Raw genomic sequence first — 27,165 nt, 5'->3', positions numbered from 1 at the left:
GTACAAGTGGGGGGCTCACGAATTGGAATTTATAAAGAATTGCCTCCTAAAATGCTGAAAGCTAGAAAAGAATTTGTGTCAGCATCAGCTTTCCTGCTTTAGCTGCCATAAGAAACGGGGAGGGATTAGGTATGGAGCAAAGGGGGGGAAGAGAGCAGGAGGGGGTTTGTCTTTGTAGGAGGGGACTTCGTGGGAATCGAAACTGGATTTCAGAAGGGGATGAGCGACCAACTGTCTCGACATTCCTGATGGATGACGCTGCCAGACGTGTTGCCACCTGACCTTTGGAAGACCTTTAGATTGGCTGAGAAAATATAAACACGAGGGGGGGAAGAAGCTTAGTAGATGCATTTCGCGCGTTTTGGTCACTTCCAGCTTTTCACTGGGATGTTAATCTTTTCATATTCAGTAAAAGTACCAAATTCTTCAAAATGCTTGAGTTTGGGGTTTTCTTTCCTGGATACTGAAGGAAGCATACCTGACATTAAGCTGGAAGTCATCTCAGTCATCCCGGACAAAACCCGAGGGGACTGAAAATCCAAAGTATGTCAGATCGAGGGAGTGATGACGAAGGGAAGATGGGGGCAGCGAGTTCAACCGCCCTCCAGTCGGAAAGAGAAACTACAGAATGGCTGGAAAAACTCCGTTTGGAACCGGAGGAAGCTAGATGGTCCAAAGGTGTGGGCAGACTGCCGGACTGGGGGGAGAATCCCCGGGGAGTGACGACTTCCAGACCCCGAAAAAGGGAGGCAGTGTGGATGCAACAGCAGAAGGAACGTCTCATGATAGATCAAGCCTTGCAGCTTATCCGTGATGTGGAAGAAAGCAGAAAAAACCGTGAGTCTTTTGAAACTCCTGTGGAGAAGGGGGAAGCAGACCCCAGGGGGGAGGCCGAAGAGACAGCCTGCGGGGGAGAGGAAGAGTTTGAGGAGGGAACATCCCAGGCTTCGGCAGCTCGAGGAAGAGATGCAGCCGGCCAGAGAACCCCAGCCCTGCAGGCCCCCCCCCGCAGACGTAAAAAGCCAAAAATCCCCCCCCTTCCTGGAAAGTTTGATGGAAATCCTAAAACCTTGGGATTTTTCCTGACCCAAGTGTGGAACCACATGCAGGATTGGGGGGAGGACTACGAAACAGATGCGGCTAAAGTCAGAAGCGTTGCGAATGCCCTAGAGGGAGTGGCGGCTGAGTGGATGGTAGTTCTCCACAATAACAACTCCCTCCTGCTGAGAAATTACAACCAGTTCATGAGGGCCCTTAGAAGACGTTTTGAAGACCATTTAGCTGAACGAAAGGCGAGACTCAGAATGAAGAGCATTCAGCAGGGCCGGAGGCCGGTGGCAGAGTATATCCAAGAGTTTCGTGAACTGGCACCTTATATGACAGGCTGGTCAGAAATGGCGCTTTTGGAGAGCTTCAAGGATGGATTGAATGATGAGATATATCGAGATTGCAGGAGCATGGGGGTCCCCGATGATTTGGATAGATGGTACATAGTAGCTGAGGATGTGGAGATCGAGCTGAAACGGAGCGAACTCCGAGGAAGGCGGATGGGGGACCAGTCATCCTCTCTCTACCGTAAGGGGGCGGCCAAGATGACTGGCGGGAAGACCGAATTCAAACCCAAGTCAAAGCCCTTCACCTGTTTCAAATGTGGGAAGGAGGGTCACCGGGCGGCCGAATGTTTCTCCAAACCACCGCCAAAAGCCACCGGGGCCAGCCAAAAGAAAAGCGATAAAATACCCGCCAAAACCCGCGGCACCGCCCTGAAAGGAGAAGTCGTTGAGTTCACTCCCCGGAACCAGCGTGAGTTGGGAACTCCGACCAACGATGACGACAGCGAGACAGACTCCGACTCGGACACCGATGAACGGGTGAGTCACACGGAAGAACCCTTACTCATCCCCATAGAAGTAAGGGTGCCCTCCACAGGAACTCACGCGCAATTGTTAGCCCTGTTGGACTCGGGATGCACTAGGTGCATAATTAGCCCCAAAGTAGTGGAGGAAATGGGACTGAGACTGAAAACTTTAAAAAGACCCATTGCATTTTGTCAATTAGATGGGTCGATCGCAGGGGGGGGGCCCAGCTAGTTTTATGACCGAACCCCTTGAACTACAGTTGGGGAATCATATAGAAAAGCTCAGCTTTATCGTAGCACCTGGCATGGAAAGGCCCCTAATTCTAGGACTGCCTTGGCTTCGTAAATGGAACCCACGAGTAAATTGGAAAACGGGGGTCCTGCGCATCCGTACAGCAGAACCACCTCCGGAAAAGGAAGGCCCCTCCCTAAGGGACGACGTAAGACCAGAAGGGGCAGCAGTAGCCATTAACTATATTGAGGGAGAAGAGAAAATTCCAAAGGAATATTGGGACCTCAAGGAAGTGTTTAGTGAAAAAGCGTCTGATAATCTGCCTCCCCACAGGGCCACTGACTGCACCATTGAAATACTCCCAGGGGTGAAGTTTCCCAAACCAAAAATATACCCCATGACACCTCGAGAATTGGAGGAATTGCGGAATTTTATTGACAAAAACTTAGAACGGGGATTTATCGAACGAGCCAAACCCAAGGTAGCAGCGCCAGTAATGTTCCACGAAAAGAAAGATGGATCCTTCAGATTAGTTGTTGATTATAGAAACATGAACGCCATTTGCGTGGAAAATGTCTATCCCCTCCCACTTATGAAGGACATGTTGGCCCATTTAGGAAAGGGAAAATTTTTTACCAAACTTGATTTAAGAGAGGCATACTACCGAGTGAGAATAAAAGAGGGAGATGAATGGAAGACAGCATTTAATTGCCCACTGGGGTGTTTCCAATTTAGAGTACTCCCTTTTGGACTACAGGGGGCCCCGGCCGTATTCATGCAGTTGATCAACGAAGTGTTGCATGAGCATCTATATAAGGGGGTGTTGGTCTATTTGGACGATATTCTAATTTATTCTGACAACATGGCCGACCATATAAGATTGGTTCGAGCGGTCTTGAATAAACTCAGAGCAGCTGAACTCTATGCTAAACTTTCTAAATGTGAATTCCATCAAGACAAAATCGACTATCTTGGATATCGTATATCGCATGAGGGAATAGAGATGGACCCGGAAAAGGTCCGGGCAGTAATGGAATGGGCCGCACCACGCACCCGTAAACAGTTACAGAGTTTCTTAGGGTTTGCTAACTTTTATAGACAATTTATCCCCTCTTTCGCAAAAATCGCACTGCCAATTACAAACTTGCTCAAAACCAAAGGGGAAATAAAACCCAAACCCTCGAAACCACTAGAATGGACTATGGACTGTCAGGCCGCTTTCGAAAAACTGAAACGGTTGTTTGCAGCTGAACCTGTGCTCAAACACCCCGACATAGAACAACCTTTTGTAATACAAGCGGATGCTAGCGACGTTGCCGTAGGAGCGATACTCTTGCAAAAGAATGAGAATGGAATATTACAACCTTGTGCTTACACATCCCGTAAACTATCTGAAACAGAAAGAAGATGGGCCATATGGGAGAAGGAAGCGTTTGCAGTTAGATGGGCGCTGTTAACATGGAGACAATTTTTAGAAGGGGCAAAACATCCTTTCGAGGTGTGGACTGACCATAAGAATCTAGAAGCATTAAAAACACCACGCAAATTGTCACCCAAACAGGCACGCTGGGCCCAACATTTCAAGCGTTTCAATTTCACTTTACGTTACCTTCCTGGGGGAAAAAATTTCATGGCAGACGCACTTTCCAGATTACCACAGTACAACAGCATAAAGAAGGAACTAGTTCAACCAATGCTCCCCTTAACGCAATTGGCAACACCTGTCACTACCAGAGCGCAGAGTAAAACCGATCCAGAACTCTCAGGAGATTTACTCGAAAAGTTACGAGAAGCACTAAAAGCTGACGAGTGGTTTAAAATCCACTCGAATGAATGCACACTTCGCGATGGACTAGCTTGGGTTGGATCAAAATTGTATGTTCCGGCCACATTAAGACCAACTGTATTGCAATATGCGCATGATGCCAAAGCCGCAGGACACTTTGCGTTTGTCAAAACTTTACATCTTGTTAAGAGGCAGTTTTGGTGGCCTGCACTAAAAAAGGACATACAGGCATATGTGGCTAGCTGTCCAGTATGTGCCTCGGCTAAAAGACCTCCAGGAAAATCCCCTGGATTACTGCAAAGTGTGGCTAGACCGAACGCCCCATGGAAGGAAATATCTATGGATTTTGTGGTGGACTTACCCGACAGTGAGGGCTGCACTGTCATTTGGGTAGTAACTGATTTGTTTTCCAAACAAGTACATTTCATACCTTGCTCAAAGATCCCTTCAGCAAAAACCCTCGCAAAATTATTTATTCGGCAGATTTACCGACTACATGGGTCTCCGAAAAGAATAATTTCTGATAGGGGTGTGCAATTTACTTCCAGGTTCTGGAGACAATTTTTAAGATTGATAGGATCCGCACAGGGGTTGAGTTCCAGTCACCACCCTCAGACAAATGGTGCTTGTGAAAGAACCAATGGGGTGCTCGAACAATACCTTAGGTGTTACGTGAATTACCAGCAGGACAATTGGGTAGACTTGTTGCCATTTGCAGAAGTGGCGTATAACAATTCTGTGCATAGTAGCACCGGATTCACCCCTTTTAAGGTTGCATCGGGCCAGAATTTTGTACCCATTCCCGAGTTACCTCAAGATGATCCCCAAAATCCCTCTTTGATAGATTGGATGGAACAATTAAGGAGCACCTGGACAGTGACTCGGAAGGCATTAGATGAGGCACACCGAGCTCATAAGGCACAAGCCGATAAGAAAAGGTCCCCAGCTCACATTTACAAAGTGGGGGATAAAGTCTATTTGTCTACCAAATACTTACAAACCACCCAGAGGTCAAAAAAGCTGGGGCCTAAGTATGTAGGACCATTCCGGGTGATTAGACTGATAAATCCAGTGACAGTTGAATTAGAATTACCAAAAACCTTGAGACGGATACATCCTGTATTTCTTGTTAGTTTATTGAAACCTGAACACTCATCTCCCCTAAGGGTTGATCATAGCAACCCCCCAATTCCCATCCTCATAGAAGGGGAGCAACATTTTGAGGTTAAGGAAATCTTGGACTCTAGAAAACACCATGGTAAAGTCCAATATCTGATTGCCTGGAAACATTTTCCACTATCTCAGGCTGAATGGGTGAATAAACGGGATGTCCGAGCTCCCAAGAAAGTACAACAGTTCTATGCCAAATACCCTGATAAACCTTGATCATTGTATATATTCTGTTTCTCTTTCTCTTTTTCCTTTTAATTAGGACTAACGTCTCTTCTGCAAGAGGGGCCGAATGTCAGCATCAGCTTTCCTGCTTTAGCTGCCATAAGAAACGGGGAGGGATTAGGTATGGAGCAAAGGGGGGGAAGAGAGCAGGAGGGGGTTTGTCTTTGTAGGAGGGGACTTCGTGGGAATCGAAACTGGATTTCAGAAGGGGATGAGCGACCAACTGTCTCGACATTCCTGATGGATGACGCTGCCAGACGTGTTGCCACCTGACCTTTGGAAGACCTTTAGATTGGCTGAGAAAATATAAACACGAGGGGGGGAAGAAGCTTAGTAGATGCATTTCGCGCGTTTTGGTCACTTCCAGCTTTTCACTGGGATGTTAATCTTTTCATATTCAGTAAAAGTACCAAATTCTTCAAAATGCTTGAGTTTGGGGTTTTCTTTCCTGGATACTGAAGGAAGCATACCTGACAATTTGGCTTTCTTGTCAAGGAATTGCAAAATTTACAGATACCTTTCCGGTGGGACGCACCAGTTGGCATAATTTTCAGATACAAGGGAGAAAGATACCGTTTGAGTACCGTGGAGAAGGCACAGCACTTTTATACTACTATTCTTAAGGAAAGAACACCATCTCCACGTACATCTACAGTTTTGGAGATTAAAGAGAGTGAAGAGAAGCAACCTCAACGAGAATTGCAAGAACAGTCTAAGCAGGAATTAGAGGAAGTGCAAGGTGCAGAAGGAGGTTTTCTGGATGAGCCCTTGCTGGAATCTTCTCCAATCTTGGACTCGGTTCGGATGATTGAAGTTAAGGATCAACGTATAACTAGAGCTCAATCTAAGTTACTTAAACAAAAGCAACAACAACAACAAGAAAGACAAGACAAGGAGGCAGTTAAGAGTACTGCACAAGAGATTGGAGCTATGGGAGGAGCGAGATCGAAGCTTTCGGATGATCTTCAATTATTTTGCTCTTTGCTCCAGAAAGAGGGTGATGACGTTTAAGTGTTTATCTTGGAATGTTAATGGGTTGAATTCAGCACAGAAAAGGAAGAAATTATTTACATATTTGAAACAATTTAATAATGATATAATTTGTTTACAAGAAACGCATATCACAACTCAAGATCAAAAATATTTGATAAACTCCAAACTAGGATTACATTTTATATCTTCAACTTCGCAAAAAAAGAATGGTGTGGTTATTTATGTAAATAAAAAGTTAACAGCTAAAGTTATAGAAACAGATGAAGATGGTAGGTTTGTAGCAATTGAATTGCTTACAGCAAATGGCCAAATTCTTTTGATTGGAATTTATGCTCCCAATCAACAACAGGACTATTTTTACAAGATGTTACATACCAAAATATTGCAATGGGATTACAGATCTATTTTAATTATGGGAGACTGGAATGGAGTAATCGACTCTAAATTAGATAAAAAGAGTTTGGCAAAGTCTAGGATCAGATTACCACAGACCTTTTTTGACATGAAAGAAGATATGGAACTAAAAGATGTTTGGAGAATACATAATTCAAAAGAATTGGACTACACTTTTTTTTCTGACAGACACAGATCCTTCTCTAGGATTGACTTCATTTTATTGACAGATGATTTACTTGTTAAGACAAAAAGAACAAAGATTTTTCCAAGAACCTTGGCTGACCATAGCCCAGTATGGATAGAAATTGAGATGGATAAGGTTGAGAGACGTTCTTGGAGACTAAATGAGAATTTGTTTAGATATGAAAAAAATACAACAGAACTTAAAAAGCATTTGAAAGAATTTTTTGAAATAAATTTGAATAAAGGTACCCCAATTGAAATTGTGTGGGACGCAAGTAAAGCTTATATGAGAGGGGTACTTATCTACATGAATTCTAAACATAGACTGTTCCGACAAAAGAAAAGATCTGAACTGGAAATTGAAATAAAGAATAAAGAACAGTTACTTATTAAAAATCCAACAGATGAAAGAATACGCAGTGCTATAAAACTGTTGAAAGACCAATTTCAAATGCTTATGGCGGAACAAGTTGCAACAAACTTACAATATGCGAAGCATAACACATTTTGTAACGCTAATAAACCGGGCAGATGGTTGGCTTATACATTGAGGAAAAAACAAAGTATACGGACTATTGATAGTATTGATATTGGAGGGAAAGAAATTTTTCAACAAAAATTAATTAAAGAAGCTTTTGTGGACTATTATACTAGATTATATGCTAAAGAGGAGGTGCAGAATGGACTTATAGAAAAATATTTAAACGATAAAAGAGTTACAAAAATTACTGATCAACAAAAGGAAAGAATGAATTATCCTATAACAGAGGAGGAGATAATAGTAGCAATTAAACAGTTAAAAACAGCCAAAGCTCCTGGCACGGATGGTTTGACCGCAGTGTATTACAAAACTTTGCAAGCTGAAATGCTGGAACAACTTAGAGATTTATTTTGCAATATTCAGCAAGGGGGTAAAATACCCCCATCGTGGACAACAGCTCACATATCTTTGATACCAAAAGAACAAATTGGTCCTAAAAAACCAGAGAACTATAGACCAATATCTCTTTTGAATACAGATTATAAAATCTTTGCGAAAGTACTAGCCAACAGGTTGATGCCAGTAATTCAAAAGGTGATTCATGATGATCAAGCGGGATTTATCGAGGGCAGATACATGAAGGACAATGTAAGGCAAGTAATAGATTTATTGGAATATCTTGAGAAGAATAAACAGATTCCTGCAGTGCTGGTCTTCTTGGATGCAGAGATAGAGTGGATTGGAATTTTCTACTAAAGACTTTAAAAAAGATGGACTTTGGGGATCAATTTATACAGGCGATTTCAGCAATTTATCAAGAGCAAAAGGCACAGATCATTATTAATGGAAGTCTGACAACAGAGTTTAAAATTGAAAAAGGAACAAGACAGGGATGTCCGTTGTCCCCACTTTTATTTATTCTAACACTAGAAGTCTTGCTAAATACAATACGGGACTCTAATATCTTGAAAGGTATAAAGATTAGGCAAGAGGATTACAGAATAAAGGCATTTGCAGATGATCTGGTTGTTACCCTATCACAACCAATGGAATCAATAATCTTGATGAAAGACATTATACAAGACTATGGTAAAGTTTCAGGTTTTAGACTGAATCCAAAAAAGACTAAAATGATAGCTAAAAACATGACACAAGATCGTAAACATGAGCTTGAAAGGAGGGCAGGTTTTGAGACTGTACCTAAGGTAAAATATCTAGGAGTTCAGGTTGCAGAATTAAACACGAAATTGTTTCAAAATAACTATGAGGTGTTGTGGCGAGAGGTGCAGAAAGATATGGAGACTTGGAAAAAACTGCAGCTGTCTCTACTTGGAAGAATAGCAGCAGTTAAGATGAATATTTTGCCAAGATTTCTTTTTTTGTTTCAAATGATTCCGGTGCTTAAAAGTGATAAACAATTGAAAGTTTGGCAATCTGGAGTGAATAAGTTTGTCTGGAACGAGAAGAAGCCGAGAGTGAAATTGAAAATTATGCAAGATGTTCCAGAAAGAGGAGGTCTTAAACTTCCAAACCTACAGCTATATTATGATGCAGCAGCTTTAACTTTAACAAGTGATTGGTTTGGAAGCAAAAAGGCCGGAATACTGAATGCAGAAAGTTTTGATCTTGAATTTGGATGGCATGCTTACTTATTTTATGATGACAAAGTTGATAAAGTATTTAAAAGTCATATACTTAGAGACTCTTTGATGAGAGTTTGGAAGAAGCATCGACTCAAATGGGATTATAAAATACCGCTATGGCTGGATCTTGGTCATACTTTGTGGAATACAAATATAATGTCACTCGGGGGGTTTTTATACAAAGAGGTTCTTTTTACAGATGCGGGCAGATGGCAGCTGAAGACATTGCAGACACTGTTGGACGAAGGGATTAATTTAACTTGGTTACAATATAATCAATTACAATTGAGATGGAAAGAGGACCAAAAAACTGGTATTATGTTGCACGAGGAAGAATTGGTTAGACATATAAAAGAGAAAGGTCCAATGCATATCAAAAGGCTTTATAATGTTTTGCTAGAAAGGGATTCAGAAACTGAATTAGTTAAAGATTGTATGATTAAGTGGGCACAAAATTTTGAAGAACCAGTGATGTTGGAAACATGGGAAAAAATTTGGGTTCAGAATGTTAAATTTACACAGTCGCAGAACCTGAGGGAAAATTTCTACAAAATGTTTTATAGATGGCATTTAGATCCCAAAAAGTTGTCATGTATGTACCCTAATGTTCAGCCAAAATGTTGGAGATGTGAATGTTTGGATGCTATGTATTATCATGTTTGGTGGACCTGTAGGAAAGTTAAGGCTTTTTGGATAAAAATATGGTGGGTTATGCAGAATGTTTTGAAGAAAAAAATTCAATTCTCTCCACAATTGTTTTTATTGGGTATAGTTAAGGGTTTTACATCGGGTGAAACAAAATTGATATTGTATATGATAACAGCAGCAAGATTGTTGATAGGTAAATATTGGAAAAATGAAGCTTTGCCCACTATTGAGGAATGGACTTTGAAGATGGCCAGTTTTGCAGAGATGGCGAAGATTTCAGCATACTTAAAAGATTGTTCACAAGAGACTTATGAATGGGAATGGAAAAGGTGGAAGGAATATGTTCAGAACAAATATCAAACTAGAAAGTATCAAAAAGCTTTTATTTGAAAATAATGTATTGGAAATATTTTAATGAAATGAGGTAAAGAGAAAAACTATACAGGGGAGGGAGGGGTTCAAGTTTATATATAAGTGTTATATTAAGGGTTTTTTATGAGTATGAGTATACTATAGGGAAGTCTGGGGGGTGGGGAGGGTTAGGGGGGGTTAGGGAAGTTGGGAAGTTTGGGGGGGAGGTGGGGGGGGAAAGGGGTGAAAATGTAATTGTAAAACTTTTGCAATAAAAAAAAAAAAGAAAGCACTAGCAGTAACACCAATCCTTTGATGGGATAAATGATTTAGAATAGAATAGAATAGAATAGAATAGAATAGAATAGAATAGAATAGAATAGAATAGAATAGAATAGAATAGAATAACAGAGTTGGAAGGGAGTGTAGAAAGTTAGCACCCACCCCCCTCCTAGGAGAATGAAATATTCTGGGAAATATTAAAAAAGCAGAATATTATATTTCCATGGATGAGAAAAGGAGAAACATGTTTTTAAAGACAAAACAGCTTCCTGCAGCTCCCTGCCTCCCCCTCAGCTCCAAGGTGATGGGATTAAGACATGGCCCTCAGGACATGATAGGATTAGCCCTCTACCCATCTCACCACATGGCACCTGGGAAGATTATATCACCTAGCAAGGCTCAACCAAGCCTGGGACACAGACAGGCTACAAAGTTAGCTAAGAGCCCTGACCCCTGGGAGTCTGACAGTCAATCAGAGTACATTTCTTACACAGGAACAGGAAGTAAGTTCAAAGCCCAAAAGAGGGTATAAATCTCTCTCTCTCTCTCCCCCCCCCATGTGCTTTTTTGCCCAGGACCTCAAACCACGTGGTCCTGTCCACCATTAAACCATCTTTCCAATCAGCCACCATGTCTCCAGTGTCTTTCTCCCCCCCTTGGAACTGAACTCAGATGGACATTTCTTTGAACAGGATCTTGAGGGTCATCTAGTCCAACCCCCTGCCCAACCAGGAGATCCTACACCATTTCTGACACCTGGATGTCCAGTCTCGTCCTAAAGGCCTCCAGTTCTGGCAATTTGTTCCACTGGTTCATTGTTTAATTGTTCCATCCAACTTCCTTCTTCATAACAATTGCCAAAAATGTTAAGAATAGCAGGAGTAGGAAACAGCCATCAATATCCATTTCACATGGTCTTATCCATTAATAATGTTTCTCTAGTAAATTAATAAAGAATAAAACAATGTAGTTCATTTAATTAAAAAAAACCTCTAATAATCAATTGAAACAAAAAGTCAGTAGGGAATTCAGCAAAGCCTCGGGAACCAATGGAAAGGAACAAGCTTAAAAACACTGAGAGTGAAACAAACCCAACTGTAAGATCTTGCCTCTCCAAACTCCCCAAGAAAGCAGGACTCTTGAAGTTGTCCCAAAATGAGCTTTTATTGAAAGGCTTGTGATAACAAGAGGTCTAGGCAGGAACTAATTTTCCTACTTAAAAACAGCAATTTAAAGCAGTGCAAACAAAACCCCTCCTACAGCACAGCATTGCAGGAAACAGAAACTTCCTGTAGAGATCCCTCCAATCCTCCTCCCTCCCACCAGAATGCCAGCCTCCCAATAGAAAGATATGGGACCTGACACCGACATGTTCTTAAATATGCTTTTCATTAAAATTAATGAAGTGAGAAACTGTCATTTTGGAAACTAATATCCAAGTATATAATATCAATGTTTATTATCAAATTGATCTTTGGATCTTTGGGACAACTAACATTAATGAAAAAAATAGGGTGTTCATTGCAGATTAACAGACATTCTGTGATTACTCACATCACTTGATTTCCAATTGTTTAATGGACAAGGTCTTCTCTCAGTTCCTTAATTATTTTATAAATAAGATCAAATTGAAAAATATCCCAAATCAAAATAAAGTCTCCCAATCCCTGCATAAAGGCATTTTAATGGGTTTTTATGTTGTGATTTTAAATGTTGTAAACCAGCTGGAGTTACCTGTGTGGAAATTAGGTGGCAATATAAATTGTTTCATAAATAAATAATATGATCAGAGATCCTTGTGCCTCATTATATTTTCCCTACAATTCAGATGGGGCCTAAGTAAGATAATGTAGCATTTTGGGAAAAAGATGCAAGCCAAGAGACCAGCCCCAGAGGCCAAGATGGAGAAGATCTCCACGGCCACCATGGACTTCCCTTTGGTGCTCAGGTAGGTGGGGAGGAACGAGATCCAAACACTGCAAAAGACCAGCATGCTGAAAGTAATGAACTTGGCTTCATTAAAGCTGTTGGGCAATTTCCTGGCCAAAAAAGCTATCATGAAACTGATGAGGGCTAGAATACTTAGGTAGGCGAGGACAGCATAAAACATCGAAGCTGAGCCTTCATTACATTCCAAGATGGCCTCTCCTACCAAGGAGTGGAAGTCCATGTTGGGAAATGGTGGGGAGGTTCCCAGCCAGGTGGCACAAAGAACTGCTTGGACCAAGGGACAGGCTAAGACAATGGAGTTGGTCAGTGGTTTTCCTAAGAGTTTCCTTGCCTTGTTCCCTGGTTTGGTGGCCATGAAGGCCAGAACCACCATGACAGTTTTTGCCAAGACAGAGGAAACTGCAAGGGAAAAGAGAATGGCAAAAGCAGTTTGTCGGAAGAGACAGGTAAGTTTCCCTGGTTGACCAATGAAAAGAAAGGAACAGAGGAAGCAAAGCAGGAGGGAGACCAGGAGGATGTAGGTGAGAACTTGATTGTTGGCCTTGACAATTGGTGTGTCGTGATGCTTAAAGAAAATCACCAAGACTGCAGATGTGATCACAGATAAAGAAAGTGCTAGAGATGCTAAAGTGCATCCTAGGATGTCTTGATAGGAGAGGAAGTGGATCTTCTTGGCAATGCAGTGGTCCTTGTCCTTGTTGGGATATTGATCTTCTGGGCAGGGGTCACAGTGAGCGGCATCTGAAATCAAGAGTCAGTGTGCATTTCATGGTGAATCAACAAAGGTAAATCATCCATCTATATTGACGATGCTGGGAATAAGTTAGCCAGAAAAACGGATCTGTTCTCTGGCTCAACCTCTCTGTTTTATGCTTCAAATCCACCCATTCAAACTTTTTTGCAGGGAAGGATTAATAGACATAGATTGATGGATCTGCTCTGTCCCCAACAGGTCTATGAATTTCCTGGGAGATCGAATGTTCTGATAAAAGAGTCCTTAATAGAAACTAAAGCTTGAATCTCACATCCCATTCTTTTACAAAAAGATTGACAGCTGGTTGATGGGATGTAAAAGTAGGAGTAGAAAGCCTAGTAGGGAGCCTATGAATTGGGCCCCAAAACTATCCCATATTACATTTCTGAGGAGCATGAAAAGTGGCCTGTGGGATAGTACAGTTTAAATTCATGAACTGAGAGGGTCAGCTGAAAAGTTTGAAGATGTTGAAGCATGTAAAGCATCCTATCAAAACTGATGCCAAAATTAACACTGAATGACTTCCTGGAAGATCAACATTAGAAGTTTGCTCTACCTGTCTGATTAGAGATGGTCCCTTCTGGACAAGGGGCACATTGGTAGCAGCAGACCTCCTTGCCCTCTGGAACTCTTCTCCTCTCTCCTGCCTGGCACCGTTTCATGCCACACCTGGCAAAGGGCACCTTCTGAAAGAGAAAAGAGAAATATTTGAGATGGCCTAAGTAATAAATACACTTCATTTGTCTATTTCTACATTTCTGTTTCCATCTTTGAAGGTCTTCATAAGAAATGGTTTACCAGGGCCAACTAGGGGAATAAGCTCCAGGGGGATTCAGGCCATTGGCAATCCTGACCCATGAATGGATGCCGGAGATTGGAACTGGGACCTCAGAATGCAAAGGAAGGCTTGTGACATTAAAAAAAGCTACAGATTTTCTGAAAGAAAGAATTGTGAGGATCCAGCTGAATGGGAATGGTCCATGGAAATCATTCTTGCCTGCTTTGATGGCGGCCTGGAAATACTAAAAGGAAATACTAAAAAGGGCAAGAGATGATGGATAGATATGGAATGCATCTTAATATGGGATTTGATAGAGCCTTGATAGTACAGTGGTTTAGTGCACCCTGTTATTAACATTCAGCTGTCTGCAATTACTGCAGGTTCGAATCTTGCCAGGCTCAAGGTTGACTCAGCCTTCCATCCTTTCTAAGGTAGGTGAAATGAGGACCCAGTTTGTGGGGGCAATAAGCTGACTTTGTATAAAATATACAAAAGTATGAAGGCTATTGCTTAACGCATTGTAAGCCGCCCTGAGTCTCTGGAGAAGGACGGCATATAAATCAAATTTTAAAAAAAAAATGTTTTATCAAAGACTAAAAATAGAGCTAGACACTAATAATTGGGAAAATGTTATTATACATTCTGTTATATGATAGAAGCTATTATAGTTAATATGTGTATGTTAGAAGTTAAGACTACTATTATGGATACTTAAAAAGTAAAAAATAAGGGATGATGGATAGATACATAATACCAGGGGTGAAATGCTCCCTGTTTGGACCGGATCGCCTGATCCGATAGCGATGGCGGCGGATGGTTCGGAGAATCAGTAGCAAAAATCCCTGCACCCCTCCCCCATGCTCAGCTGAGCTGCGCGATCATCAGAGGCTGTTTTTTTTACTTTTGAAAGCATTTTTTTCTGCAACCTCTTTGGCCAAAGAAGCTGTAGGGAAAAAAAATGCCTTTAAAAGCCTCTGGTGATCCCAGCTGAGTTGCCTCTTAAGGTTGTAGAAAAAATGCTTTTAAAAGTAGAAAAAAAAAGTTGGCCACGCCCACTCAGTCACATTACCCCCTCCCCCCACCACCACCAAGCCACGCCCACAGAACCAGTAGTAACAAATTTTAGATTTCACCCCTGCATAATACCTCTTAATATGGGAATTGTTGTATCAGAGGCTAGTAATAAGAGAGAGAAAGTGGAAACTGGAAAAACACTACTTTGTATACTGCTACAAAATAGAATACATTATAATTCAATGTATATGTAAATCTGAGAAGCTGAAAGAGTATTATTATGTATATTTAATTAATACTATCATTGTTACCAAGATTTTGTATAAAGTAAATGGACCCAGACAATGTACTGTTCACTAAGTATCTTAAAGGAAAATCAATAAAAGTAAAGGAAATCTGTGTTTCAAACAGGAGTTCTTCCCCATCCTGCCCTCAACGTGGACTTTTCAGAAATAAAATCTCAAATGTGTTAAGCTTTTTAAAGCGGTTTTTACATCAAATTCCTGAAATATTTTCTGACTCAAGGGAGCTGTTTCCCAGTTAGAAGGATGTTCTGCCCCTCCAGGGGGAGAATGAAGCCTTCCCTGAATTTATAAGATTTCCTTTCAACTCACCTTTGTGGCCCAGGTGATCCCATCAGAGTTAATGGTGAAATGCTGGCCTGGGGGAGCCCTGGGATCTATTTGCCCAACCTTCATGGGGACAAATGATAGATTGGGGAGGAAAAGCCAGTTGAGAAGATCATAACGAGCAGACCCCAGTCCGCTTTCTGAGAAGGAGACTTCCTCTCCAGCACTGTTGTTGAACTGGACCTTCCTCAGATAGGGAAGAATCTGAAAGAGACCTACAGACATCAGAGTCAGTGCCAGAAAGCCAAATGACCATCATCCTGAGAAGTGGGATTGTAACTGAGAAGCTAAAGAATTTCCCTTGTTGCAGATCTGAGCATCAAGGAGTAACATCAAATACTGAACTCCATTCCCAAAATGACAACACATTCTCTTGATCATTGGACACTTGTATCATGGCTTCTTCAATTCCAGTTTTTCTAGATTGATTCCTACTTTGCATACATAGTTTCTAATGCAACACCTCACATTTCATTGCATAATTTTGGTCCTGTAATATTGGCCATATCATCATCGTCTTTTAACAACCCCATAGTCCCTTGTGGGGTGGAGCCTGGGCAACTGAATGGAGCTAAGTGTTTTAATGGCCGGATGCCCTTCCTGACACCAATGTGGAGTTTTCTTCAACAGATATATTCTCATTGTGCCCAGAGAGAGAAATATCTGCCTCTACTTAGGATTGAACTCACAGCCTCCTGATTGTGAGGCGAGAGCTCCACCTCTAGGCCACTGCACCACTCTAATATTTGGCTATATACACATTCAATTTTTATTTTGGCCCAAGGCCTCATCAATGACCGATGCATTTTAAGGATGATTCATTTCTATCACAACCTCGCACAATTCCACTGGTTTCTCCAGCAGATAGTCTAAGAGAGCAGAAGGAAGGAAGTGGATCTTTCTGTGTGTGTGTGTGTGTGTGTGTGTGTGTGTGTGTGTGTGGAAGGAAGTGCCTGCCTGGTTTGTCACTTCACTTTCCAGAGGTCTAACGTTTAGCTGAAAGGTCAGCTCTAGCAATAGCACTTAGACTTATATACTGCTTCACAGTGCTTTGACAGCCCTCTCTAAGCACTTTACAGAGTCGGCCTCTTGCCCCGAACAATCTGGGTCCTCATTTTACCGACCTGGGAAGGATGGAAGGTTTAGTCAACCTTGAGCTGGTCAAGATCGAACTCCTGGCCATGGGCAGAGTCAGGCTGCAATGCTGCATTCTAACCACTGGGCCTGTCAGGGTTGCAAGAAACTCCTCATCAAACAACCAAAGTCCACTCCAATTCAGTCTATTCAAAGTCTTTAATAGAGAAGTCATATTGGCACGCCTGGGAAAACCCGAATCTAAACTCCCACATTTTCCCAACCCCTAAGCTAAACTCAATCCCTGCCCCTGTCCACCCTCAGCCTGTCACATGCACCAATCATACCCCTGATCCCCAAGTCACCCAGAGTCCAGGAACGCCTGTCCAGGTACTCGCAAGTGTCCTTGGTCCCATGGGGATGGAATGTTGTTGTGACTATCTTCAGGCTTCACTCCCTTCTCCCTCCCCCCATTTCCAAAGCAGCCCTGAGGATCAAAATGGATCCGGGGCTGACAGGGCCACCACAGCTCCTGAAAGCCAAAAGAAGTGGAGTAGGAGGTCTGGAAATTGCGGAGGGCTCCTTGGTGGAAAGGGATGCTGTCATGGGAGCTTTGAGAAGTGAGGTGAGCAATTGACTGGATGAGAAGTGCCTTGGCAAGCAGAAGAGAGAGAGGTCAATGAGGCCCAGCGGCAGTGGGTCAGTTCTGGTGAGTAACAGCTGTTGTCCCCACTTGATCCATGGATGAGGAGAGCAGAACGCTGAGAGGCACAGTGGAGATCAGCGAGGTGACTCGCTAAGAAGCAGCCTTGTTCTTCCTAATGAAAAGCTCTGGTTAGGAAAGATTTAAGTGAGTAGAGCGGGTTATCATTTTTCAGTATGGCAACTCTGGATTTTTGCTCCTACTTGGCATCTTCCTCCCATGCCATGAAATATGACTTTTCTTCAAGGAGGACTTTGTTGCCTCAACTTCCTTCCTGGGACTCAAATTTTCTTGGGGAGACCTGCTCCTTGCTCTATTTGGAACCATTCAGCCACACTGTTGATGTCCTTTCTGATTTGCTACTTTCGGTTCTCTCTTCTCTGCTTCACCCTTTAGCCTCACTATTTTGCAGCTAGCTGGCTGCTTCCGTGTTGCCTGTGCTTCAGATGTCAGTGTCAGACCTGCCCCAACTTGGTCTGTTAGCAAAGAAAAACCCTCAACTCCATGGTGTAGTGAAAGGTATACTTTTACTAAAAGCCAAGTGGATTACAGTAAAGCAAAGCCAGAACTAAGTATTTGTGTGCCAAATTTCTCCCGTTCATTTTTCCCCAGTCAGACTGTTCCCAGTTCTTCCCCTTTGAAGGCCCATTCTGTCCAATAAACTTTTAATAAATTGTTTTGGATGGCTAGTTGGTGAGCTGTCAGCCGTTACATTCTGACCTCCATAATTTAACCTTGACTTATTGTCTGTGGAAGGTATGATGATGTGTCTGTTTTTACTCTCCTATCCAGCTCTGAACCCCCACCCCTTTAGTCTACGGCAGACTGGCAGCTAACTTTTGTGAACCTCAGTGTCAGATGGCAGTTCTGACAGTTAGACTGCCTCTGTTAGCCATGCTCCATCGGGGAACTCCTGTTGCCCTTGTTGGGAGACATTTGGTCACTGAGGTCACTATTTTTGGGCTCCTACAATCTGTGAGAAATTGACCTGGAGTTTTGGAAAATGCTCTGGGAGAGTTAGTTCAGAAATAAAATTACTAAGTCCCTCATTAGTGCTACTTGCATGAACTGGGAGAGGACAGGTGGGTTTGGAAGCAGTACTGCTTCAGACAGGAAGGCAATGCAGAAAGTGGTGAGGACAGCAGAAAAAAATCATCGGTAGTTCACTTCCTCCTATCTAGGATAGAGCACATATGTGATGCTTGAGCAGCACAGGATTGTCTGGGAGCCTACACATCTTCTACATGACCTGTTTTCCTTGTTACCTTCAGGGAGGGGGCTTCATGGTATCCGAAGCAGAACATCCAGATTCAATGTCAGGTATGCTTCCTTCAGTATCCAGGAAAGGAAAACCCAAACTCAAGCATTTTGAAGAATTTGGTACTTTTACTGAATATGAAATGATTAACAACCCAGGGTAAAGCTGGAAGTGAGCAAAACGCGCGAAATGCATCTACTAAGCTTCTCCCCCCCCCATGTTCATAAATCAACAGCCAATCCAAAGGTCTTCCAAAGGTCAGGTGGCAACACGTCTGGCAGCGTCATTCATCAGGAATGTGGACAGTTGGTCAGCCGTCCAGCTGAAGCAGAAATGCTGAGGCTGACATTCAGTCACAGTTTTCTTCCATATAGCGTTAACCTTATGAACACTCAAGTTTCCTCTTTCTGCTTTGTATTCAATATCTCTACCTCTACCTCTACCTCTACCTCTCTCTCTCTCTCTCTTTCTCTCTCTCTCTCTCTCTCTCTCTGTGTGTGTGTGTCTATTTCTGTGTCTGTGTCTTTCTGTCTGTCTGTCTGTCTGTCCCAAAGGTGATTTTTTTTTTTTAAGAGGCAACTGGAATTTCTGGGTTTTCTTTGAAGACATTTCGCTTCTCATCCAAGAAGGATGAGGATTAGGAAGGATTTGAATGGAAGTGGATAGCAGGGAATGAAATCCTTCCATTCCCCACCATCCAGTCAGAGCTGAAGAAGCTTCTTGGATGAGAAGCAAAACGTCCTCAAAGAAAAAAAACCAGAAAGTCCAGTTGCCTTTGAAAAAAAAGCACCTTTGGATGACAAAGAATCTCCATAGACATATATATGTATGGTGCAGGTATATATTTATGTCTGTATATAGCATGTGTATATGTGTGCTATGTATGTGTTTGGGTAGATGTACACTTTCTCTCGAGAGCAGGGAACAGAATTTCTTTTTTAATGTGGGCTGATGTGTTAGCAGTGAAAACAATGACAATAAAATTATCTTAGCTATCTATCTTTGCAAATATGTCCACTAAGACTTCACCTGACCTGCATGTTTTGCATATCTTGCACAAAAACACCCAGATTGTCATCTTGCTCTGGGCTGAAACCCCCTTCCTGGAATGGTCACCCCTGAACTCAGGCAATTACTGAAGACCTTTCAAGTATTTAGAGGAAAATCTTTCCTCTGTGGATCTTATGGACAACTGGTTTGGTTTACTTCTCCTTTCTCCTTCTACCATAAAGATATTAATCCATAATTCAAGAAATGCCTATGGGAAGCTTCCTCTCTAAGGATCTGTGGACTAGATAAGAACTCACAGAAATTACCTGCCATGGCTGGACATTGGAGACCCTCTTGCCAAGCCTCATCATGGTTGGTTGCACTCTTGATCCATATATTGCATGCAATGCATGTGCTACAGCATAAATGGCATTGTAGATGTTGTAACTTTCACCTTCCATGCTTGTTTCAAAAACGTAAGAAGGTAGATTCTGCAAATTCTCCTTTCCTGTACATGGTTTTACCCACTTTGGAAGCCTTTTGCCTGGATTATGGAACCTGCAGCCAAACAACCTTTCCCAACACAGCGGGAGAAAGACGTCCCCTTGTGGCTTCAAGGGGTCTAAAGACAGGAGGAAATGACTGAATTCTGAGACATCCCCAGTATGGGGCCTAAAATGCAGAGCCCCATGGAAGGGCTTTACTGCGTTCAATAAGTCTTTGTTCCTCGCCACACTAAGTTTCCAATGGGAAGTTAAGATCCAAACTTTCCAGAATGATGTCTTTCTCAAATGTTCATGGACATTCATTGCCACCTGTACATTTGCAATACTATTGGGGTCTCCAAACAGAACAATCACTTCAGCTTTTGCCCACTTATCCACAATATGAAGTAATTTCAAAATTGTAAGATCAAGAAAATTTGGTTTCAATATTTCAGTGAAAGCCAAACAGATCTCCTTCTCCTTGAGCATTGATGCCAGAGATGAGATGAAACGTGCTCCACTGTCATCTTCAGGGCCCACCAGCCCAATCCAGTTCCATTGGAAGTAGAGGAGAAGTTGGACTAAACCCTCATACTGAAAAAATTCATTGGGATTAATTTGGAAGAAGGAAGGATAAACTCTTCTGTCTCCCTGAGAGAACTCAAAGCCAACACCAAGCTGGAGAAAATGAGATTCTTGATAGATTAACATTTTATGGTGACTTTAGGGGCCACCATGACGTGGATTATTGTCCCACCAGTTAGGCTGTCTCACTTTGAGTGGCAAGCTTAATTTTCTTGCCTTCTTAGGAACAGCCACTGTTTATAAGGACACAATTCATCAACTGTATACGGAGAATAGGCTGCTCTGAATGGATGATTACATTTTTATGAAGAATAGGTTAGGAAGGAAGGAATTTCTCTTGGAAAGTACAGTATGTCAAAATTATCTCATTGCCTAACACTTTTGGGTCAATAAAAACATATCTTGACATATAAAATATAAAAACAAATTCAACTATAGTGCAGATTCTCTAGGTCATATACTGCTCATTTGCCCCCCAAAACTCATTAGGCTATCATCTTGGGCTTCTGTGTGTGCTTCTGCTGTTTGTCTACCTCATATTGTCTCTTACCTGTGGGACCTTGTAGAGGTTGAAGATGGAGGCCATCAGCCTTGAGGATTTGGGGTTGAGACCTCCGATGACAGAGAGAAGAGGGTCCTTCATGTCACATTTGTAACCTGGAACCATTCGGTCTCGGGTGGAGAGCAGGGAGAGGCTGTTTGAGCAAATCTCCACCTCAGACTGAGAATTGCTATAGATGTGGAAGCCCAGGGTGATGTTGGAGGGGAGAACGAGATCCTTGTTGACCTCTCTGACTGCAAACACCAAGGCTCTGAACTGCTGGTAGTTCTTGAGTATCATTCTACAGTAAGAAAATCATTGGGGAAATTTTAAGGAGAGCTTGTGTGTGTTGATGGAGTTTATCCTGCTTTTTCCCCCAATGTCCTTTGAAATTTGATTACAACAATCAACAAGTGAAAATTGAATTTTCCACCATATTGTAAGTCAACTTCTTCACTTGCAGAATTTCTAATGTGCTGCCCCTCCTCACTTTTTTGGTGGTTTATTTGCTTCCTGATCAAGAATTCTCCATCTGGAAAGATTTTATGAGTTTTATGAGTTTGGTTCTTTATTGAGAAAAGCACAAAGATCTGAACTAGGCAAGGACATGGCAAACATCACTAGAACAAATATTTCTGAAAAGAGTCCCTGAATATAAAGCAAAGCAAATAATTATTTACATCTTTCCCCTCTGGGTGAAACTTACAAAATATTCTCCAGAAGTAGAGATGGGTCTTTTTGAAAGGATTGGAAGTTGATTTTAAGTGCAATTCTCAGGGCAACATTCCCACCAATGATGAAATTACCAGGCCTGTAAAAGTCTCTCGTAGTGTGTAAAGGGTTGGTCAACACACATCCAGTTTGCACCCTCTTAGCAATAGTTGGAGGCAGGAGCCAGAAGAGCAGCAGCAGCAGCAGGAGGAGAGGCAGCCCAGCCATTCTTCTCCCCTCCTAGATCAGAAATCCATGTTTGTGAAGAAGATGAATTTGTAGGTAGCACTTGAAATATCACCAGGACTTTAAAGAGAGACTGTGCCACTTGGATGCCCCCAGTACCAACGTATGTCAACCATACTACCCCTTACCTCTGTTTGGGCTGTGACCAAAGAGGAAAATAAGACGAGCTGAATCTCAGCAAACTCCAGAGTTCACTCTTTGCAAGACGAGGCAAGGTGACATGTCCTGTCCCCACCGGGAGAACTCTGAGCATATAATCAAAACAGGTTTTATCTCGGAAGACTTTTGTAGGTAGAAATCCATAGGGGGCACATTAGAAATTACTGTTTTTCTGGTAGTCGCATAGAATTTTCCTATTGGCTTAGCAATAGTTACCGTATTTTTCGGAGTATAAGACGCACCTACCTTCTTTGGTTTTTTTTTTAAAAAAAGGTTTTTTTTTATTTTTTAGACAATCACACATACAAACATACAATGTATTTTCTCTCTAATCTTAATCAAATTCAATTTTTCCCTTCTATTCTATATTATACCCCTTCCCATTGTCATCTATTTTTATATCCATCCTCACATTGGTTAATTATTTAATATTACAATTGTTTAATACAAATTCAACATATTTATATAAATCAATTAGTTATAACTATCTTTTTTGTATTTTAATCAATATGAACATGAATATTCCAATTATTTCCATGCAATCCAATTTCTTACAAATCAATTAATTATATTTACCAGTAATAATAAACCAAATAATTTCCCCCATATATTCCTCCAAACCACAACTTAACCATTTCTGCTTTCACCACAATATACAATTAATAGTATCTCAATTATTACAATTCCCTAGTTAAATAGAGCTTTTTTTCTTTTGTGTTTTAAAATCTTGAACTCTTCTCTTTTGCCCTAAATTTCCCATTGTGTGCACCTACCTTTTTTGGTGAGGAAAAAGAAATCTCTCCCTGCCTCATTTTGTCACGTTGCAGGAAAGAACCTGCTTTATTTTCAGTTTCATTTTTACAGCATAGCTAGGGAAAAAAAATCTGCTCCAGCACTCTTTGCAACAAGCAGGAGAGCCCTGCGCAAAACAGCTGAGAGCAAATCAGCTGAGAGTCGGGAGGCCGATCTAATCAACTTGTGCTAATTAACCTATGCTGAAGCTGGAAGGGCTGTTTTTTCTTGCTGTTTGCTTGCAAGAAGGTAACTGCTGCGAGGCACAGGCCAAAGGGTGGGGGCCAGTGGGTGGGCAGGGCTACATTCGGTGTATAAGACGCACCTAAATTTTCACCCCCTTTTGGGGGGTAAAAAGGTGCGTCTTATACTCCGAAAAATACTGTACTCTTCATGCACCAGATGGAGAAAAATGAGTTTGGGTCTCCTGTTGTTAATCCACAGATCAGATGCAGTTGAGAGTCAAGGTGAAGTCTGGTATTTGAGTTGTGTGAAACTGAGCATGTGCACACGAGATGGAGTTTGGCCTCTTCCAAAGTTTGTTTGGATACTATAAGTGTTTGTGGGGCCTGGTGTCATATGGCAATCAGTTCTACCTAGTAAGTCTGGGCAATCATAACAATGCTTGGATGGAATAAATGGTTTATATAGACCAACATGGCAGGTGATAAAATTAGACTAATTTCTCTAAATTAGTCTAAAATTAGACTAATTTCTCCCATAGAATTTAAAATTCAGCAGGAAGATCTCTCAAGGTGTTAGGCAAATTTAAATTCTACAGGTGGCTTATCTAACAACTTGTTGGAATCAGAAAGATTTTTCTTCTGTGGTTCTCTTGTCAAATATGTCTTCAGAACTGTGAACTGGTATGGGAAGGATCCCATCACCCATGGTAAACCTCTGGACTGGCCTAGTAATAAGACTGGGTACATGTGCGATGTCTCCCCCAGACCATTTCCCAGAGAGCTCTCTAGTGGTCAGCTTGGGGGCGGGGGAGGATAAACTGGTTCCTGGCACATCAGGAGCTGAGTTAATCGAAGGCTCCAAGTAGCTGTTTGGAAGGGACTTGGCTGAAGCTCCAGCTGGGAAAAGCATACAGTTGCAGGTGGTCAGTGAAGAGGAGGAGGAACTGCCTTCTGTACCTGATCCAAGAACACATACTGTAGGGCAGAGAAAAGGCAGGAGCAGACAAGATCAGCCAGACTACTTGAGAGGAGAAAACCTTGCCCTCCTTGATGGGCTGTACCGGAAGCTGGCTATTTAGCACAGCAGACAGAGAGAGGCGCTGCTGGGAACAATGTGTTTGCTTCCTAGCTGTGTGTTTTCTGGTCCTTCTGATTCCTGCCTCACTTTGGATTGACATGATGCCTTGACTTGAATCGTGTCTCGGAAATGCTGGACTTTTCTTGACTCGTGAGCTTTCCAGTGTTGTGGATTTAAACTTGCCTGGTGGATTTATTTTGTTTGAGAAACTTTCAGGTGCTTTGTGGATTCTTTAGCCATTCCTCTGTGGACTAACATTGGGCTGCTTGTGGCTGGATTTAATTGGTCTGGATTTTTTGGTGTAGGGAATTTCTGGGGCATATTAATACTCACTAAACAACAGTTACATCTGTGTACGTATGAGCAGGGTAGCACAACATGGTGTTATGTGATTCTCCCCATTCTCTGAAGAACTTTCCATGCTGTGATGGTTGGAAAAAAGACATTGAGCTCAAACCTCTGAATTTTAAGGTATCTCAGTGAGGCCTTCTCATTTCAAGGTCAAGTATCATCCTTACACTGATGAATTATACAACCATGAATTGATCAAGGAATGCTATCGAGGTTTTGTCCTAGTGCCTGAATTCTATTGGATGGAGGAAGATTTCCAGTTTTAATGTTATCAAAATCAAGCAGCTGTGGATGATTGGTCCTTCCAGTACTGAAGACTTTCCTTCTTTGGTCCTTCATGACTTGCTTAGGACTGCTGTATAATGTGGTTGTCTCCTTGGATTCTCATCTCCTCCTCAAAAAGCAGAAGTTAGTTATGGTAGCTGTTTGTAAAGCTTCAGTTTGCTCAAAAGGATGAGATTGAGTTGGGAAGAGTCTGAATGCCCAAAGATCAAAGATGTATAAGAGCAAGCTTTCTTTCTACATAGGGCACAGGGACTCAGTGTGGACAACTGGAAGACATGGGGTGAAAATGGCTGCATGATTGTTACGGATAGCAGGTTTATTTCCTTATTTATTCATTTCCTTATTAAATCAATTTCTATATCTGGAATTGGAGCTGATGGAGATTGAGGGAGCAGCTTCATTGGCTTTGGAGGAAAATGGGGAGGGGCAGGCCAAATTAGGCCAGGTGGTAGGCAGGGAGGAATAGGGACAGGATGACTAAGAGAAGCTAAGCAATGAACATGAGAGACAGAGCTCAGGCGATGAGCAAGGACCGCCCCCTCCTGATCCTCAAGCACGGAGAGTGGAGAGAAGGCGGGAACAGTGCAGGCTGACCTGACTACTTGGGAGGAGAGCGCCCTACCCCTTTCCACAAGACACACCTGGTGACTGAGACTTAAGGAGATGCTGTGGGTCATCACATGTTTATTTTGAAACAAGGTCTTCTAAAGGAGAGGTGCACTTTAGGACCAATGAAATAATTTCTATCACAACAGTGTAGAATTCCATTGACTTTGTCTAGATGGTAGTTAAAAAGTGTCGAATTCAGAAATCAGGTTTCTTAGGTGCTCCTGGCTACTTTCCTTCGTGACCAGAGGGAAGCTCGCCTGACACATTAGGCCCTTGTTTCATTCATGGCAACAAATGGGGAGAGAAGCTTTTCAAAGCTTGGTTTTCTCCAAAGTTCCAACCCAACATATTCCTTTCTTCATAAAATCCTCATCCCTCCTCATCCCTCCTCACTCCCCATTGGCTGAGATACTATGAGGTTATGCTCCTCCCTCCCGACTCCTACATATTTCTTCTACATACTAAATCATACACCACATGTACATTAAAATTAGGAGATAATTTATGCAAAGTGTGTCAGATAATATTTATTCAGCTAATTAGACATGCTCAGTTGCCTGTTTTGAGTTCTGGGCTTTTTAAATGGATTCTTGGAACAATAGATTTTTCCCGTTTTTCTGTTTCAGCTTTGCCTTCCCTGTTTTCCAGTTCAGTTCTCTTCCCATTCTCTCTCCTGTTGTCCCATTCAGTTAGTTTTCACTGGTTAGCCATTTCCTCTTGCAGCTGTTTTTACAGCTTGTATTCCTCATTTTCCTAATATGAAGACCTGGCTAATTTTTGTGTCTATCCTATGCCCTGCCTTTCTATCACCATTTCCTCACTCCCATCCATTGTAATTTCTTTGACAGGCTTGACAGATTCAATTTTTTTTTTCAATATTAAATTTTGAAAACCATTCGCAAGATTTGACCAAGTGGGGCGGAAGGAAGGAAGGAAGGAAGTGGCTGCCCTAGTTTGTCACTTCGTTGTCCAGAGAGATCCAATGTTTAGCTTTTGATGCAGAAAAGTCTGATGGATTTCAGACCAGGAGCCCATCAGGACCACTTTGAGTCCTCCTGCAGGAGCTTCGGAGGGTTGACAGAAACTACTTTCATACAAGATGAACGATACAATCAATGGCAAACTGAACAAAGAGGCCACACAGGATACTAAGTCACAGAAACAGAATTCAAATGAAAAGGGAATTGAGTTGTGTGCCTTTCATTCCGAGAAAAACTGAAGTGATTCTGCAAAAATGCTCACCAGGACATCAGCTGAACTGTTGAAGCATGAAATGAAATTTCATTTCAGGCATGTAATTTTAAAATCAGCTCAATTTAGGATTAATATATGGAGATCTAACAGAAAAAAAATATATGAGAAACAGGCCCTACTCAGGGGTCAAGGGCATTGGCATTAGAAGGCAGACAATATTGGAGTTAAAGGTCATCAAACCCAGACTGGCACCGCAATCTATAGTTATGGTAGCCTTTCCCAGCGATCTCTGGAGACAAGATGCCAAGTTGAAGGACATCAGAAGTCAATTTCTTTCATCCACATCATTTTCTGGGCATGTCTGGACAGGAACGACCATATTTACTACAGAATAATGTCCCTAGGTGTGTATCTGTGATTTTGATGCTTTTCTCCAGACATCCCTCCTCACATGGAGCCCTGGTAGAACTTCAGGGTTCCCAGAGGAGAAGTTGCTTCACAGTGTAATTATCACCATCCTGTTCTCTGTGACTTCTTCTGTCA

The 27,165-nt window shown here is 42.0% G+C and overlaps 1 protein-coding gene across 1 annotated transcript; it reads right to left on the bottom strand.

The window, feature by feature from the left end:
• Positions 1–12,034: 12,034 nt before the first annotated feature.
• On the bottom strand, positions 12,035–21,312 carry LOC139313909 (vomeronasal type-2 receptor 26-like). Its single transcript, XM_070939393.1, has 5 exons — positions 21,022–21,312; positions 16,845–17,102; positions 15,362–15,580; positions 13,509–13,572; positions 12,035–12,939 (listed from the first exon to the last, which is right to left on the bottom strand). Exons 1-5 carry the CDS (start codon positions 21,310–21,312, stop codon positions 12,035–12,037), a joined length of 1,737 nt encoding a protein of 578 aa, XP_070795494.1.
• Between the last annotated feature and the right edge of the window lie 5,853 nt (positions 21,313–27,165).

This window comes from Pituophis catenifer, unplaced genomic scaffold (genome assembly GCF_029215685.1).
Source record: "Pituophis catenifer annectens isolate HBS135680 unplaced genomic scaffold, rPitCat1.0.hap2 SCAF_1, whole genome shotgun sequence".
Classification (NCBI taxonomy): Eukaryota; Metazoa; Chordata; class Lepidosauria; order Squamata; family Colubridae; genus Pituophis; species Pituophis catenifer.
The sequence above is the reverse complement of the archived record's forward strand: the minus strand, read 5'-3'. Positions and strand labels throughout refer to the sequence as shown.

What these genes read in the sequence shown, in the direction of transcription:
- LOC139313909 (XM_070939393.1), bottom strand. Translation starts at nt 21,312, where the DNA reads ATGATACTCAAGAACTACCAGCAGTTCAGAGCCTTGGTGTTTGCAGTC. An exon ending in GGGACCAAGGACACTTGCGA is followed by an intron (nt 15,581 to 16,844) that starts GTACCTGGACAG and finishes GGTCTCTTTCAG; the next exon opens with ATTCTTCCCTATCTGAGGAA. An exon ending in GACCATCTCTAATCAGACAG is followed by an intron (nt 12,940 to 13,508) that starts GTAGAGCAAACT and finishes TCTTGATTTCAG; the next exon opens with ATGCCGCTCACTGTGACCCC.